This window comes from Monodon monoceros, unplaced genomic scaffold, assembly GCF_005190385.1.
Source record: "Monodon monoceros isolate NGI ecotype Baffin Bay Population unplaced genomic scaffold, NGI_Narwhal_1 Super_Scaffold_10, whole genome shotgun sequence".
Classification (NCBI taxonomy): Eukaryota; Metazoa; Chordata; class Mammalia; order Artiodactyla; family Monodontidae; genus Monodon; species Monodon monoceros.
This window is the reverse complement of record NW_021703766.1, coordinates 56,431,681-56,446,606: the sequence shown is the minus strand read 5'-3', so window position 1 is coordinate 56,446,606 and position 14,926 is coordinate 56,431,681. Positions and strand designations below refer to the sequence as shown.

General features: G+C 46.5%; 1 protein-coding gene across 1 annotated transcript; it reads left to right on the top strand.

The window, feature by feature from the left end:
- The first annotated feature begins 2,787 nt into the window (after window positions 1–2,787).
- On the top strand, window positions 2,788–14,577 carry LOC114887815 (zinc finger protein 548-like). Its single transcript, XM_029209712.1, is given in 6 exon segments — window positions 2,788–2,920; window positions 4,753–6,433; window positions 7,330–7,456; window positions 8,979–9,191; window positions 9,194–9,843; window positions 9,845–14,577. Coding segments are annotated over 5 exon segments (1,581 nt in total). The 5' UTR covers window positions 2,788–2,920; window positions 4,753–6,427; the 3' UTR covers window positions 10,430–14,577.
- Window positions 14,578–14,926: the final 349 nt, after the last annotated feature.

Sequence of the window (14,926 nt, the reverse complement as noted above, 5' to 3'; positions counted from 1 at the left end):
TGACCTCAGTGTCACTATTATCAGCTGTGTGACCCTTCTTTAATGACTGAACCTCCCTGAGCCTCAATTCCTTTACTGTAAAATAGGGATAACAATGGTTTCTACCTCATAAGGCTGACAGTAGTATTAAACATAAGAGGACACACTACCTATCAGCTGTAACTATACATAAGATTCACAATTTTTCATGTTTTCAGTTCAAATGAAGGGACTGGGTTTTCAAAATGTGGGTTTGCATTGTTTCTGCTTTTTTTAAAAAAGTAGTTTTATTGGAGTATAGTTGCTTTACAGTGTTGTGTTAGTTTCTGATGTACAGCAAAATGAATCAGTTATACATATACATATATCCTCTCTTTTTTAGATTTCCTTCCCGTTTAGGTCACACAGAGCATTGAGTAGAGCTCCCTGTGCTGTACAGTAGGTTCTCATCAGTTATCTATTTTATACATAAAGTATATATATGTCAATCCCAATCTCCCAACTCATCCCACCCCTCCTGTTTCTGCTTTTTAAGGTTTTCAGAAAATGAGATATATAACATTCCACTAAATTTGCTAACACCTAAAGTATTACCAATACTACAGGTAAATTAAATTTCAAGCAATTTTTTATAAAGTGTTCCTATGTTTAATCTATTGAATGTCTTCATTTCTAACTGCCCCTCTACGTGTACATATTTAGAAGGATACTGGTTAACAGATGTTTTGATCAGTAAGTATGTTTCATACATTTTAAATTTAATGAGTTGTAGGGAGAGTCTGAACAGGCAGGTCAGGTACTTTTCCTTTTTGCAAACAAGACTGTTTCCTGTTTGCAAAGGATCCGCTCAAGTGCACTGCAGGAGTCCCTTGACTATAGTGCTCTCATTCCTCTTGCCCTGAGTGGTGGAAGAGGTGTGTCAGAAGTGTGCTTGTCTGGAAGCAATCTGCTCCACAAACCTGGCTATTTCTTTGTTCCACAGGGATTCTCCTCTAGGAGAAGAGCTGACCTGCAGGGCTCATTCTACACGACCTTACACCTTCATCTCCATCCAGGCCGGCAATTCATCACATCCAGGTATCCTTTTCTACAGACACAGGCCAGAGTAGCTCCTATGCCAGATATGCTCTTTTATGGAGAGAACATCAGGGATGATGAACCCTGTAATGCCCCAAACTCAAAGTCTCAGCTCTCCGGACACTCACTACAGGGCCCATCAGAAATAACAACCTTAAAAATCTCCCTCCTCGGGCTTCCCTGGTGGCGCAGTGGTTGAGAAACCGCCTGCTAATGCAGGGGACACGGGTTCAAGCCCTGGTCTGGGAGGATCCCACATGCCATGGAGCCAACTAGGCCCGTGAGCCACAACTACTGAGCCTGTGCATCTGAAGCCTGGGATCCGCAACAAGAGAGGCCGCGATAGTGAGAGGCCCGCGCACCGCGATGAAGAGTGGCCCCCGCTTGCCACAACTAGAGAAAGCCCTAGCACAGAAACGAAGACCCAACACAGCAAAAATAAATTAATTAATTAATAAACTCCTACCCCCAACATCTTCTTAAAAAAAAAAAAATCTCTCTCTTCAATCTGATCCCCAGGCCATGCCCTGGTTCAGTCCACACCCTCCACTCGTTTGACGGCTTCAGTCCAGCCCTCTTCCCCTGCATCCAGACCTTCATGTCCACATACCTATGTGCCGTCTCCACCTTGAGGTATCTTAGGGTCACACATTCACAATTTAACTCATTATCTTCTGAAACCTGCTCCTTGTGGTTGCTTCCTGCCAAAAACGCAAAAACAAAACAAAAACAAAAAAAACCTTGAGATGGTCCTTCACTCCCTACTTCTGCTCACAGCTATACATGGCACATCAGAAAGTCCTGTAGGCTCTATTAATGAAATCTATGCAGAATCTCATCCCATCTCCCAGGTCGCGCTACCTTCCTGGCCCAGCCCGCCATAATGCTCCTGGGGTCTATCGCGGTGGTCTCCTCAGCAGTCTCCCTGCCTCCATTCTCATCCCATTCTCCCAATTTTTAACTTCTAATTCTGGACACGGTTCTCCCATCCCCAATCCCTTCACAACGTTCCACGGATTGCACCTTCTCAGGCTTCCGTTTCAGGTGAGGCAACTCCTCCCCCTCTGTCCACGACAAAAGCGACCCCAGGTTTCCCCAATGCTGCCGACTCCGTAGCACCTGCAAGCCATGCACCGTCGGCCCCCAAGGGAACTCTCTCCCTCACCCCAGTCCACGGGCTGAAAGGGGACCCCCTCCCAAGGCCGCCCTCTGTTCTGGGCTCTGGGGCTGACCGTCAGGGAACCGAGCGGGCGCCCCTCCGTCCATATTTAGGACTCGGAGGCGGCAGTCGGGCCGGATGGGGGCCCGGGAGACGCAGCACCCACCTGAGCGGGCCTCATCGGCGCAGCCTCGGTCACCGGGGTCACCGGTCGGTGGGAAGAACGGAGCCGGAAGAGGCGGTGGGCGGGGCGGGAACGAGGGCACTGCCGTCAACTACGGGCTCGGGGGGGCCTCACAGCCGCCTCTGGGCACCGGGGCCAACGCCTCTCCTCGCCTGTTCCATTCTCTTCGGTCCCGACTCAGGACTCACTACCCTGAAAAAGGTGAAAAAACACGGAAACCGGACCCCACATGAAGCCTATGGAAGTCCCGCCCCCGAATGCGTGCAGACGAAAACGTTCGTCTGCTGAGCCTTCATTAGCTCGGTGACCGGCGGCGGCGGCGGTAACTGGGCCAATGAAAGCTTAGAGGAGGGACGGATGGTTGCGTGCGCATCATCTGGGGCGGGACTTCTGGAGTTCTTTCCTGTCTTTGGGGGTCTCTCTGGACGTTTAGGAGTTCCGGGCTTAAACGCCGCTTGGCGGGCATGGAGGTGACCGAGCGAAGAAGCAGGCGGAGAGGCTTAGGGATGAGCCCAGCTCAGGTGGGTGATGTGTCTCCCAGGGCCCCACCCGGTGGTGCGCCCGTTCAATTCCCTGCCGGTCAGCCCTGGCGCCCAGAACAGAAGGCGGCCTTGGGAGGGGTCCCCTTTCAGCCCGTGGACTGGGGTGAGGGAGAGAGTTCCCTCGGGGGGCCCCCGGTGCACGGCTTGCAGGTGCTACGGAGTCGGCAGCATTGGGGAAACCTGGAGTCTCTTGTGTCGTGGACAGAGGGGGAGGAGTTGTCTCACCTGAAACGGCAACCTGAGCAGGTGGAATCCATGGAAGGTTGTGAAGGGAATGGGGATGGGAGAACCGTATCCAGAGTTAGAAGTTAAAAATTGGGAGAACGGGTTGAGGATGGAGGCAGGGAGACTGCTGAGGAGACCACCGCGATAGACCCCAGGAGAATTATGGCAGGGGCTGGGCCAGGAAGGTAGTGCGACATTGGGAGATGGGATGAGATTCTGGAAAAATCTCAAACTTGGAGGAAACGGGATTTCCTGCTGCATAAAATACGGTTGTAAGCAAAAGTAGGGAATGAAGTACCATCCAAGTTTTTTGCGTGAACATCTGATAGTGGGGAGATGAGGAAGTCAGCGCGAGGAGCAGGTTCCGGGGGAAGATCATGAGTTGTATTTGGACATGTTGATCCTGACATGTATCAAGATGGAGATGTCACCAAATGGAGATACCATATGTGGAGGTGAACATAAAGTCTGGAAGCAAAGGAAGGGGACAGGGTTGGAAATATCAAAGGCATGGAGGGTGTGGATTGGACCAGGGCATGGCCTGGGGATCAGATTGAGGAGGGAGTCTTAAGAGTGTTACTTGAGATGGGCCCTGTGGTGAGGGAGGGGAGGGCTGAGAGTTGGAGGGCAGGGCATGAGGGCTGGTGCTGGCATCCCTGATGCTCCCTCCAGAAGAGCAGACCTGACATAGGAGGGATTCTGGGATATGTCTGTTGAAAGGGAGGCCTGGATGGAGTAAGGAGCTTTCCTTCTGTAGAGCCTGCAGTGTGTGCTGGTGCGGATTCTCCACTTGCAGGCTCTGCCAACCCTCAGGGCCACTCAGCCAGGCTAGTGCAGCCAGTGGGTCCCAGACAAGGGCACTGCCAACTCACCTCCACCTCTCAAGGCAAGAGAGATGATCCACTGCTTCGGTCAAGGGTCCCCAACAAGCTCTGTTTTGAGGATTATTTAGTGATAGGCCTGGTACTGAATGGACTAATAGCTGACCTGCCTGCCCAGCCCCTCCCCATGACTCATTAACTTAAGAATGTATGAAAACTAATTTAAACACTAATTAATCAACATTCCTCTAAATACATACAGGCAATTAGAAATAAGCCTGTTCACTCAGTTAAATTTATGTAAACACTTTTTAAATGGCTTGGCATTGATTTACCTCTAGGTATTTGCTTACAATGCAAAGTTCTATATATGACATCCTCTGAAATCTTAAAAAGCAGTAAAAATGAAGACCCTAAGTTTCAAAACTCTGCTGCTTCACTTGCACTGAAAATATGTACAAAACTATTGATCCTATGTACAATCATAGCTGATACATGGTATGTCCTACTTACATTAGATCCCTATGAGTTTGGAAGCATTCTTATCTTCATAAGCATTTTCTTTTCCCTGAGGCTCAGGGAGGCTTAGTCCTTCTCCAGTGTCACTCAGCTAGTAAGAGGCAGTACTGTTTTCTGAAGAACTGACCACAGACTGTCAGGCTGAGATCCCGTTATACCAAGGCAGGGCAAGGCTGGGGTGGTGGTCCAGCTCAGCTGTAGGATCCTACAATGCTACCCATTTCTCAAGGCTTCCTTCTTCCTCAGGGTCCCACGGCAGTGGCAGAAATGGTTATGGACCCTGTACAGGTGAGTGGAGGGGTCCTTTCACCCATCCCAATTATCACCCTGATGTTTTTTTCACTCTGATATATATGCCCTCAGGGAATGGTAGCTCCCAAGACTTCTATCCATTCTCCCTCTCTCGCATCTATAGATCATGTGCTTTCACCAGGCCCAGGATCCTATATTTAGTACCAGGTTACATGGAACAGTTCCATTTCTGACAACTGGTGGGGTAAGTTGTGGCAGAGAGTCCTGACTACAGGATGCAGAATATTCAGACAGTTGCAGGTGAGACTTAGCTGGGAAGGTCAGGGAACTGCATGTCTCTGTTATATCTAGTGGAAATGGGGAGCTGAGTGAGGATTACACAGGTATGAGGCCTTGAATGATAGCCTGAGGTCCTGAGCCTCTACTGAGGAAGGTGGGTGGTAGGGAAAGTTTGAATCAGAGGAGAAAGGTGCTATGACCTAGCCTAACAGGCTTCCTCTGGCTGCAAATCGGAAGAAAGATGGGGCTGGGGGTACGGATGAGTGAAGGCAGGAATATTTGGAGGGGGGATTTCCTGCAGCAATCCAGATTAGTGTTGGTGGTGTAACACAAGAATGCTAGTTGTTGAGATGGAGGATCGGCTGGTTTCTGGATGTATTTTGAACTAGAGCTGCCCATGTTTTATGTAATGGAGAGAAAGGGACTCAAGAAAGTGGGCCGATAGGAAGAATTGGGGATGACTTCAGGTTTCTGGGCTTGTTAGGAAGGATGGATGCCTCATCAACTAAAATGGGCAAAGTCAGCTTTAGGAGGAATTTGCAGGTGGAATAAGGAGAGTCCATTTTTGTCCACGTCACAAATGTTCCAGAGACTCCCAAGGGGAGGTGTTGAGTGGGCACTTTTACACAGAGGGCTGGAGTTCAGAGGACGGATTCAGGATGGAGACAGCCACAACAGAGTGGCCCGTGTGTGGACTATGATGAAGCCGAAGGTAAGATTTAGGCGGCATCATTTCTAGTTTATGGTGGTGATGCCATTAGAGGACAAGGAGTGAGAATGAAGGGCCTCAGGACTAAGTCTGTGGGTTGGGTACCTGGCTGGTGGTGATGCGCATCACGAAGACACATGAGGGAGCAGAGTGTCCTTGTCTGTGCATGACAGCGGGATGTAGGCGTGAGGGTCTTCTGAGGCCAGAGCGGACATGAGATGGATGTTGAGGGAGGAAATGGGATCAGCTAGGAAAGTCGCTAGACTTAGGGTGCACTGACAGTGTGGGTGGGGAGGTCGGTGTACCTGGGCTTCACGTGAGGAGAGAAGGTGCTGACTGCTTATGGGACAGTTCGTGCAACACGGAAGAGGGAGAGGGCTAAGGGGACATGAGGTCTCACATAAAAAGGGTGGCTGGGGAGGAAGGAAAAAACAGGGCCAGGTGGTGAGACCTTCCAAGAAGGGCTTGGGGCAGGCCCTGGCCCCAGGGGACTTTGGTGTTCAGGGGCAGGACTGGGCTGAGATGAATGCTGGATGCATTTCCATTCACTGCCTGGATTCCATGTGCAGAGTACCCTGTAAGGAGGTGAAGGAAGTGCCTGTGGTGTGGGCTGGGACTGTCTGTGGAACTGTCACTGTGGAAGGGTCAGAGTCATGAGGAAGGTGCAGTCCAACGAGTGAGATGCAGGTAAGGACTGTGAATGGTTGGCCCTGGGCCCTAGCACTGGGCGCTTGAGGACAGGGACGAGTCTGAATGTGTCTGTGGGTCAACACCTGGGGGACCCCAGGGAAACTGTGTGGCAGGAGAGGGGTAGAGCCCTGCATGCAGTTCCACACCTTAGATGGTGGACTCCACTTAGATGGTGGATCCCCTCCCCCATGTGTTTTATGCTGTGTGCCAGACACAGTGATCAATGGTAATAATGAGAGAGCAGGCACTGGTGCCACTGGGACCTGGTATATCTTCCATTGCTGGGACGTGTGGGAGGAGGATGAGCAGGGATGGATGTGTAGGGGGAGGGCTGAAGGTCCTGGAAAGGGAAGTGCATCAGTGATTGCACCCGCAGGATTTTAACTAGTGGAGACGAGTGAGTCGTGATACAGAGAGGCCAATGACATTAAAAGACAGTTTTATTACTTATATTTCCCAAGAGGAGGAGGTACACTATGTAACAGGGCTACCTCTAGAAGCACCAGATTCGGTCAGGAGGCGTGAGCACAAGCTAAGGGACACCAAAGGTCAGAGCCTTTATTAGACTTTTGAGGGAAATGCAGGGAGGATTGGATGAAAAGTTTATGGGTGACTAGTTTGTATAATTCTGTGTACCTGGGGTATGGGAACTGTCCCTAGCTGTCTGTTACCTGGCCCTGGGCTGCTTTAGGGCAGGGGAAATACTCACCTGGTTCGTGAGAGTTAGTTAAGGAGTTGGTTGAGAGTATGGGCTCTGGATTGCAAGGGAGATATAAACAAATTTGGCCATAGTTTAGCCCTGTAATTAATGGATGGCAAATAGATACAGAATCCACAAAAATATAGTTAAAACAAGAAGCTGTCCATGAACCAAACTCTTCCAATTTTGGCAGGACCGTGTGGTCTTTGAGGACGTGGCTGTGTATTTCTCCCAGGAGGAGTGGGGCCTCCTTGATGAAGCTCAGAGACACTTGTACCATGCTGTGATGACGGAGAACTTTGCACTTGTGACCTCCCTAGGTAAGGTCCACAAGCTCAGCCAGTGCCCTGAGCTGTGCTCTGTTCTTTCCCTTTTCCCAGGGGGCAGCTCTGTACTCCCCACACTGAGACCACGGGTACTGCTTCCTTTCCTGGTTTCCTGGCATATGTGTTGTTGGTGCCGGGGCTGGACTGTGTGTACAGTGTCATTTTTCTTCGCAGGGAGCCCCATCCCTTCTACTCCGAGTCCTTCCAAGATAGGGCTCAGGAGTCAGAAATCTAGATTTTGTCTGAGACCCCTTCAGACTTGGCCTGTTCTTGGTTGGGTCCTCAGTCTAGATGCTTGGACTCTTGTTGTGCCAGGCTTAACCCATTCCTCTTGCTGACATTTCTTAGGGCCTCCTGTGCCAGGAATTTTAGCACCAACCTAGTTACTAACTTGGGGAACCACTGATTGTCACTAGTCTCCCCTGTGAAGTTCTTATAATTTTAGAATGCTGGAAGCCCTGCGTTGGATCTCTATCTACGTGTGCTGGCCCCTTCTTTTTCTGTCTTTCATGTAGGACTAGCCTCTTTCAGGTGTTATATCAATGCTCACCTGGAACAATGGGGAGGACTCGGGGTATCTGCTAGTGTGGCCATTACTACATCAATGGCAGGAGACACTCAGAAGTACTTGGGCTTCGTGTGAGGTCCTGGGAAAGGTCACATGTCAGAGCTGGGAACCTGTCCTGTGTTCACCATTGATTGATGTTTGGACCAGTGCCACACCTCATTTCTTACTTTTCATTTTTATTTCTTCTGTCACACTCCAGCCACACTTTTGTGACTCTCACATGTGACTTGTCACATGTTCTGTTTCATTGCTCCCTTTGCAGTGTTCAACATTTGACCTATATGTAAGATGTTGTGAGGTCTGCATGTATCCTTAAATAGTCCTTGAACTTTAGCATTTCTTTTGTATCAAGTATTTCTAGGTCTGGGTACAACCTTTGACACAGTGCTCACCTGTCACCAGTAGCCATGGCCATGTTGACTTGGAGGCCTGTCTCTCCTCCCTGCTCTGGTCTGAATGTTTGTGTCCCCACCATGTTCCGTATGTTGAAAACGTCATGCCTAAGGTGACACTATTAGGAGATGGGGCCTTTGAGGTGATTAGGTCATGCGGGAAGAGCCCTCATGAATGAGATTTGTGCCCTTATAAAAGGGACCCCACAGAGCTTCCTAGCTCCTTCCAGCATGTGAGGACACTATGAGAAGTCTGTGACGCAGGAGAGTGCAGACTGATCTATGGGTTCCAGTCTCCAGAAGTGTGAGAAATAAATTTCTGTTCTTTATAAGCCAGCCAGTCTGTGGTATTTTGTCATAGCAAAATAGGACTGAGACAGTAACTTTTCCTTCAGTCCTTACCTATTGTCAGGGCTCTCTCATGGGAGCTACGCAGGTCCATTCTGCACAGCAGACCTTCCTCTCTCTGGCTCTAGCCTTCGGTGTGTTATTTCTGATGGGGCTGCCCCTCCTACCAAAATCATCATGAACTTCACCAGCATTTCTCTGCTTACAGGTTGTTGGCATGGAGTCCAGGATGAGGAGACACCTTCTGAGCAAGATGTTTCTGTAGGAGTGTCACCGGTCAGGACTCCAAAGCCAGATCCATCCTCCAGGAAGGCCCAGCCCTGTGAGATATATGGCCCACTCTTGAAAGACTTTTTGCAGCTGCTTGAGCATGACAGAATGTTCTCTGATCCCAGACTATACTTTGGTGGGGCAAACCTTTTCCACACCAGAAGGAGCAGATTAGAGACAACCTTTCCAGAAGGGGTGAGGGGCAGCCTTCATTTCTGACCAACAGCAGCGTTCACATGGCAAAGAGGACCTTGACATGCAACAGAGACAGAAAGGACTTCTCAGGCAGTGCAGGCCTTCTGTAGCAGCCGGCCCCTCACAGTGTGGGGAAGCCACACAGGGACACTGAGTGCAGGGAGGCCTTTGGTAGTGGACAGAGTGATTACAGGCGTACTCAGTGTGGGAGAGCCTTCAGCCGAGAAAAGATGCTTGTTGAGCACCAGAAAATCCACACTGGAGTAAGGCTTTATGAGTGCAGCAAATGCGGGGAATTCTTCAAGTACAACGCTAACTTCATAAAACATCAGAGAATTCACAATGGAGAAAGCCCTTATGAGTGCAGAGAATGTGGAAAATTCTTTAGATATAACTACAGACTGGTAAGACATGAGAGAATTCACACCAGAGAAAGGCCATATGAGTGCAGTGAATGTGGGAAATCTTTCATGTACAGCTCCACATTCATTAGACATCAGAGAGGTCACATTGTAGGAAGGCCTTATAAGTGCAGTGAATGTGGGAAATTCTTTCAGTATAACTCCACACTCATTAAACATCAGAGAGTTCACACTGGAGAAAGGCTTTATTTATAAGTGCAGTGAATGTGGAAAATTCTTTAGGTACAACTCTGCATTCATTAAACATCAGAGAGTCTACAGTGGAGAAAGGCCTTATGGGTACAGTGAATGTGGGAAATTCTTTAGGTACACCTCCACACTCACTAGACATCAAAGAATTCATACTGTACAAAGGCCTTATGAGTGCAGTGAATGTGGGGAATTCTTTAACTACAAGTCCAAGCTTATTAAACATTGGCAAAATCACACTGGAGAACGGTCTTACGAGTGCAGTGAATGTGGGAAAGGCTTCAGGTACCACTGTAGACTCATTAGACATAGAGTTCACAGTGGAGAGAGGCCTTATGAGTGCAGCGAATGTGGGAAAGCCTTTAGCCATAAGAATGTACTTCTTCAGCATCAGAAAACCCATACTGGAGAAAGGCCTTATGAGTGCAGAAAATGTCAGAAGGCCTTCATTAGGAAGTCCTACCTCATACATCACCAGAAAATCCACAGTGAAAACGATATGAGTGCCCTTAATGTGGCGAACTCTTTAGATACAACTCCAACCTCATTCAGCAGAGAATTCACAGTGGTCAAAAATTTATGAGTTCAGAGAATATGGTAAATTCTTTAGGTACTACTCCAAACTCCTTACACTGGAGGAGCACCTTATGAGTTGATGTTGGAATGGGCCTTATGAGTACAGAAAATATGGGAAATTGGTACAGCTTCCCACTCATTAGACATCAAAAGTTCACATTGGAGGAAGGCCTTCTGAGTGCAGTGAATGTGGATAAGTCTTTAGGTGAAACGTCAGGCCCATTGCACATCACAGATTTCACAATGCAGAAAGACCTTGTAAGTACAGTGAATATGGGCATATGTTCAGCCAAAATTTCTACCTCATTCAGCACCAAAAATTTCACAACAGGGAAAGTGTTGCAAATGGGGAAAGACTTCAGCAAAATATCTGCTGTAATATATCCTTAATAGTATCCTAATACAGTATTTTTTTTTTTTTACATTTTACATTTTTGATTGTGGCAAAATACATGTAACAAAGTTTACCCTCTACGTTTTAGTTTTTGTTTTATTTTTTGCGGTACACGGGCCTCTCACTGTTGTGGCCTCTCCCGTTGCGGAGCACAGGCTCCGGACGTGCAGGCTCAGCGGCCATGGCTCACGGGCCGAGCCGCTCTGCAGCATGTGGGATCTTCCCAGACCAGGGCACGAACCCGTGTCCCCTGCATCAGCAGGCGGACTCTCAACCACTGTGCCACCAGGGAAGCCCTACCCTCTACCTTTTAAATTGTACAGTTTTGTGTGTTTAAAAATTCAAGTATTTGTACAACTAATCTCCAGAATTCTTTTCATCTTGCAAAAATGAAACTGTATACCCATTAAACAACATCTCTTCCTATGCCCTCTCTATTGGACCTGTCTCTATGAATTTGATTACTCTGGATACTTTATATAAGTGTAATCATACATTTTTCACCTCTTTTTAACTGGCTTATTTAGCTGAGCATAACTTCCCCATGTTGAAGCATTTGTCAGCACTTCCTTCTGTTTTGAGAAGGAATCAGAATTGACCCACCCAAGACATGGGGAAGGGTGCTGATGGAGTCAATACTACCTTGCCAGATATGATTTTTGTAGAGGAAGAGATTTAGATTTTATTAACCCCTTTATTGTGGTACTGACATACAATAAACGGCATTTATTAAAAATGTAAGATGTATTTTCACATGTGTGCATAATGGGACCATCACCAAAGTCATGATAATGAACATGTCTGTCGTAAAGTTTCCATTGGCCCCTTTGTATTCTCTCTGTCAGCCCTAGCCAACCTGCCATCTCTAAGGAGACATTATAGTTTTTTTTCTTTTTTCTTTTTTCTTTTTGGCTGCGCCACACATCTTGCAGGATCTTGTTCCCTGACCAGGGATTGAACCTGGGCCCTCAGCAGGGAAAGTGTGGAGTCCTAATCCCTGGACCTCCAGGGAATTCCCAATATAGTTTTTGTTTTCTAGAATTTTATATAAATGGAATCCTATAGTTACTCTTGTATGGCTGCTTTCACTAAGTGTATAAATATATATTTAGTGTTATCCCTTTTGTGTGCACAAAAGCATGGCATCATATAAGAATAAACAAGTCTCTGTTATGTAGTAAAGCTGTGTGTTCTGACAGGCACTTTGAGAAAAAGTTGTTTAAAGTGGGAAAGTGAAGTTTAAGTAAATTTAAATTCAATTTCATAGGAAATTAATATCTTTAAAAATTTTGAACCATGTGCCTCGTAAACAAGCTTCCACTGACACATCTTTCTAGATTTTTCTTATTTGACTTCTTTTTTCTTCTAGTGTCTTTCAGCTATGTCTTTGTGTCATAAAAGTTCTTAGCGCATTTTTTAATCATTAATTATTTTGTTGTGGTAAAATACACATAAAATTTATCTACCATCTTTAAATGTTCAGTGATGTATCTTGGCAGGAGATGGCATGTGATGATTCGCTGTCCTTTAGAGCTAGGCTTCAGATTTTGAAAGAAATCTTAGAGAGAAATAAATATCATTTCAATAAAAGTGTTGTTTGCTAGGTTGGAACGCGATCACTGATTATCAAGGCAGGAAAGTTACCTGTCTCCAATTCTTCCTCGTGCCCTGTCTGGGGTCTTTTCTTGCATATTCAATATCATGAAACAGCCTCTAAAATTTCAGTCTATTTGACAGTCAACAAGACAGCTGACAACTATGTGTGGACATAGAGTGTCATGATATAGTGTGTCTGTTTCGGTGTGTAGATTTGGGAACTTGCTATAGTTCATAGAGTCTGAAATTACAGGTCCCTAATCTTTGTGGGCTTTTCCAACACTGCTCTCCAAATCTGGGTGCGACTTAAGAGTAAGCAAGGCCTGTCCCATTGTTGGAGCAGGGAACTCCTTTTCCCAGTGTCCCTGAGGGTGCCTCTTGGCTTTTAATAGGCCAGATAGGAAGTAACTCATTCTGTGAGAGATAGTAGGTGATGTTAGCAGCGGAAACTACTTTACCCAGAAGTCTCTCCGGTGCGCGGTCGCCGCTGCACAGCCTTGTGGGTAGAGTAGTTTCCACTACGGGTGTTACCTGTGCTTTCTCAATGTTGGTAGTTCCAGATTGTGGCTAAAGGCCGAGCGAGGGCGTGAAGGGCTCTGGGAAATGCGGTTCTTAGGCTGTAAACCCGGCAGGGCTTCTCTGCCTCTTTAAGGCGTTATACCCAGATTTCCTTGGAGTGTAGTCTATGGCAAGTCACAGAAATGTTTAGAGACATATTATTTCAGACTGCATGAATCGCAGCAAATTTCCAAAGACTGCACATATAAAGGGATCCACCATACCATAATGTTACTTGTCGTCCTCTCGTAGCTGTCGGCTATCTTGCTGCTTGTCAAAAACACGTACACTCCCGCTTTTCATGAGTTTCAGTAGCTTCGCTCAAGCGCAATATAAGAAGCCCCCAGACAGGGCTTAGGATGGTGAACTTGGAGAAGGGATGTCTGGAGGCACCAGAAAGGGTGACGATGTGCACCTGATTCCCACAGAAAACATCCTTCCTGCCTGAATAGTCAGTGATGGTGTTTCAACAACATTGCTATTTAAGATAATATTACTTCATTTCTGAGATATACACCATTTTGGGACTTCCCTGGCAGTCCAGTCGTTAAGATTCCGTGCTCCCAATGCAGGGGGCATGGGTTCGATCGCTGGTCGGGGAACTAAGATCTTGCATGCTGCACAGCAGGGCCTAAATAAATTAATTAACTCTGAGGTTACTCCATTTCTTTTAAGAAATGTGAAACCTCTCTAAAAGAACAGGGACTTATCACATGCCATCTTCTGCCAGGACAGAATATGTCTCTCCTGAGAATTTGACCACGTGTGCAAAGGGGCCATCTTATTCCTGACATAAAGGTTTGGGATTCTGTGATCTCATTTCCTTGCTGGAAAATGGTTTGTCATTTCAACTGTAATCGCAGCAACAGTATACACAGGGAGTTGAGATTATCTCTGGGAAAACAGTTGTTAAATGGATATTACTAAATGTTATTAATAATAATTTTATAGGTTTTCAAGGAAAGTGGCAGAAATGGTTCTAGAGAAATTTATCTGTGAGAGTGGAGGAAAAAAAGGTAAGAAATCAATGAAGTCTGAAAAAGAGTCACTGAGTCTGAGAAGTCAGAGAATGAAGCTGAGACTTCAAGGCTTGCTGAAACCTTAGCCACACTCAGAGTTTGGTTCCAAAATGTGATTATTTTTTTAAATACTTGAAAACATGATGCATTAACAGCTTGGAGGGAGAGGTAAAGACAATATTTAAAAAGAGTTGCCAGAGAGGTAAAAATGAATAAAGAAGTTGTGCTGTTGTGTATTTACTGATTTACAACTGTTCAATGAGCACTAACAAGGATTCAGGTCCAAGAGTAGGTGCATGACAGACATCAGGAATAGGACTGCCAGCTGTTCTGCATATAGAGCACACATCCTGTATCCTGTGTTGATACTGTCAGAATGCCCTAAATATCCTGTATTTAGCTCTTTACAATATATTACAAAAACCCAGCAGTTAGAGCTATTTTTCTCTCACTGTAATTGGCAGTTAAATCACTTAGTGGCAACATTAGCTCATAAACATAGCCCCAGAAATAACCTTCTGGACAATGCCTTCTGGTCTCTCCTTAGGGTCTGGCTAAGGAAGAACAAAAGAGGGGACTAATAATTAAAGTGTTTATTTTTCATAACAGGAAGGCAAAGACTGTTCTTTAGCCCAATTCCAAAATCTTGAACAAGAAAACATGGTTTTTTAGAGATAACTTCAGATAACCTGTGAAAGCCAGCCAGTCAGCAACAGCCTCACCCCAGTAAACTGAAGCTTCTGAAAATTCGCAAATAATTGATAGTCCCAACCTTCTAGAATTCAGCTTATCAGTGTTCAGGCCCCAGTCCTGAAAGACAGCCAATCAGTGACAGCCCCAGCCCCTAGGTAACAACCAATCAGTAAGTGCCTCACTATAGCAACCTTGCTTCTGAAAGTCCTAGTCAACAGTAGCGAGCAAAGTAACACACCTGGAA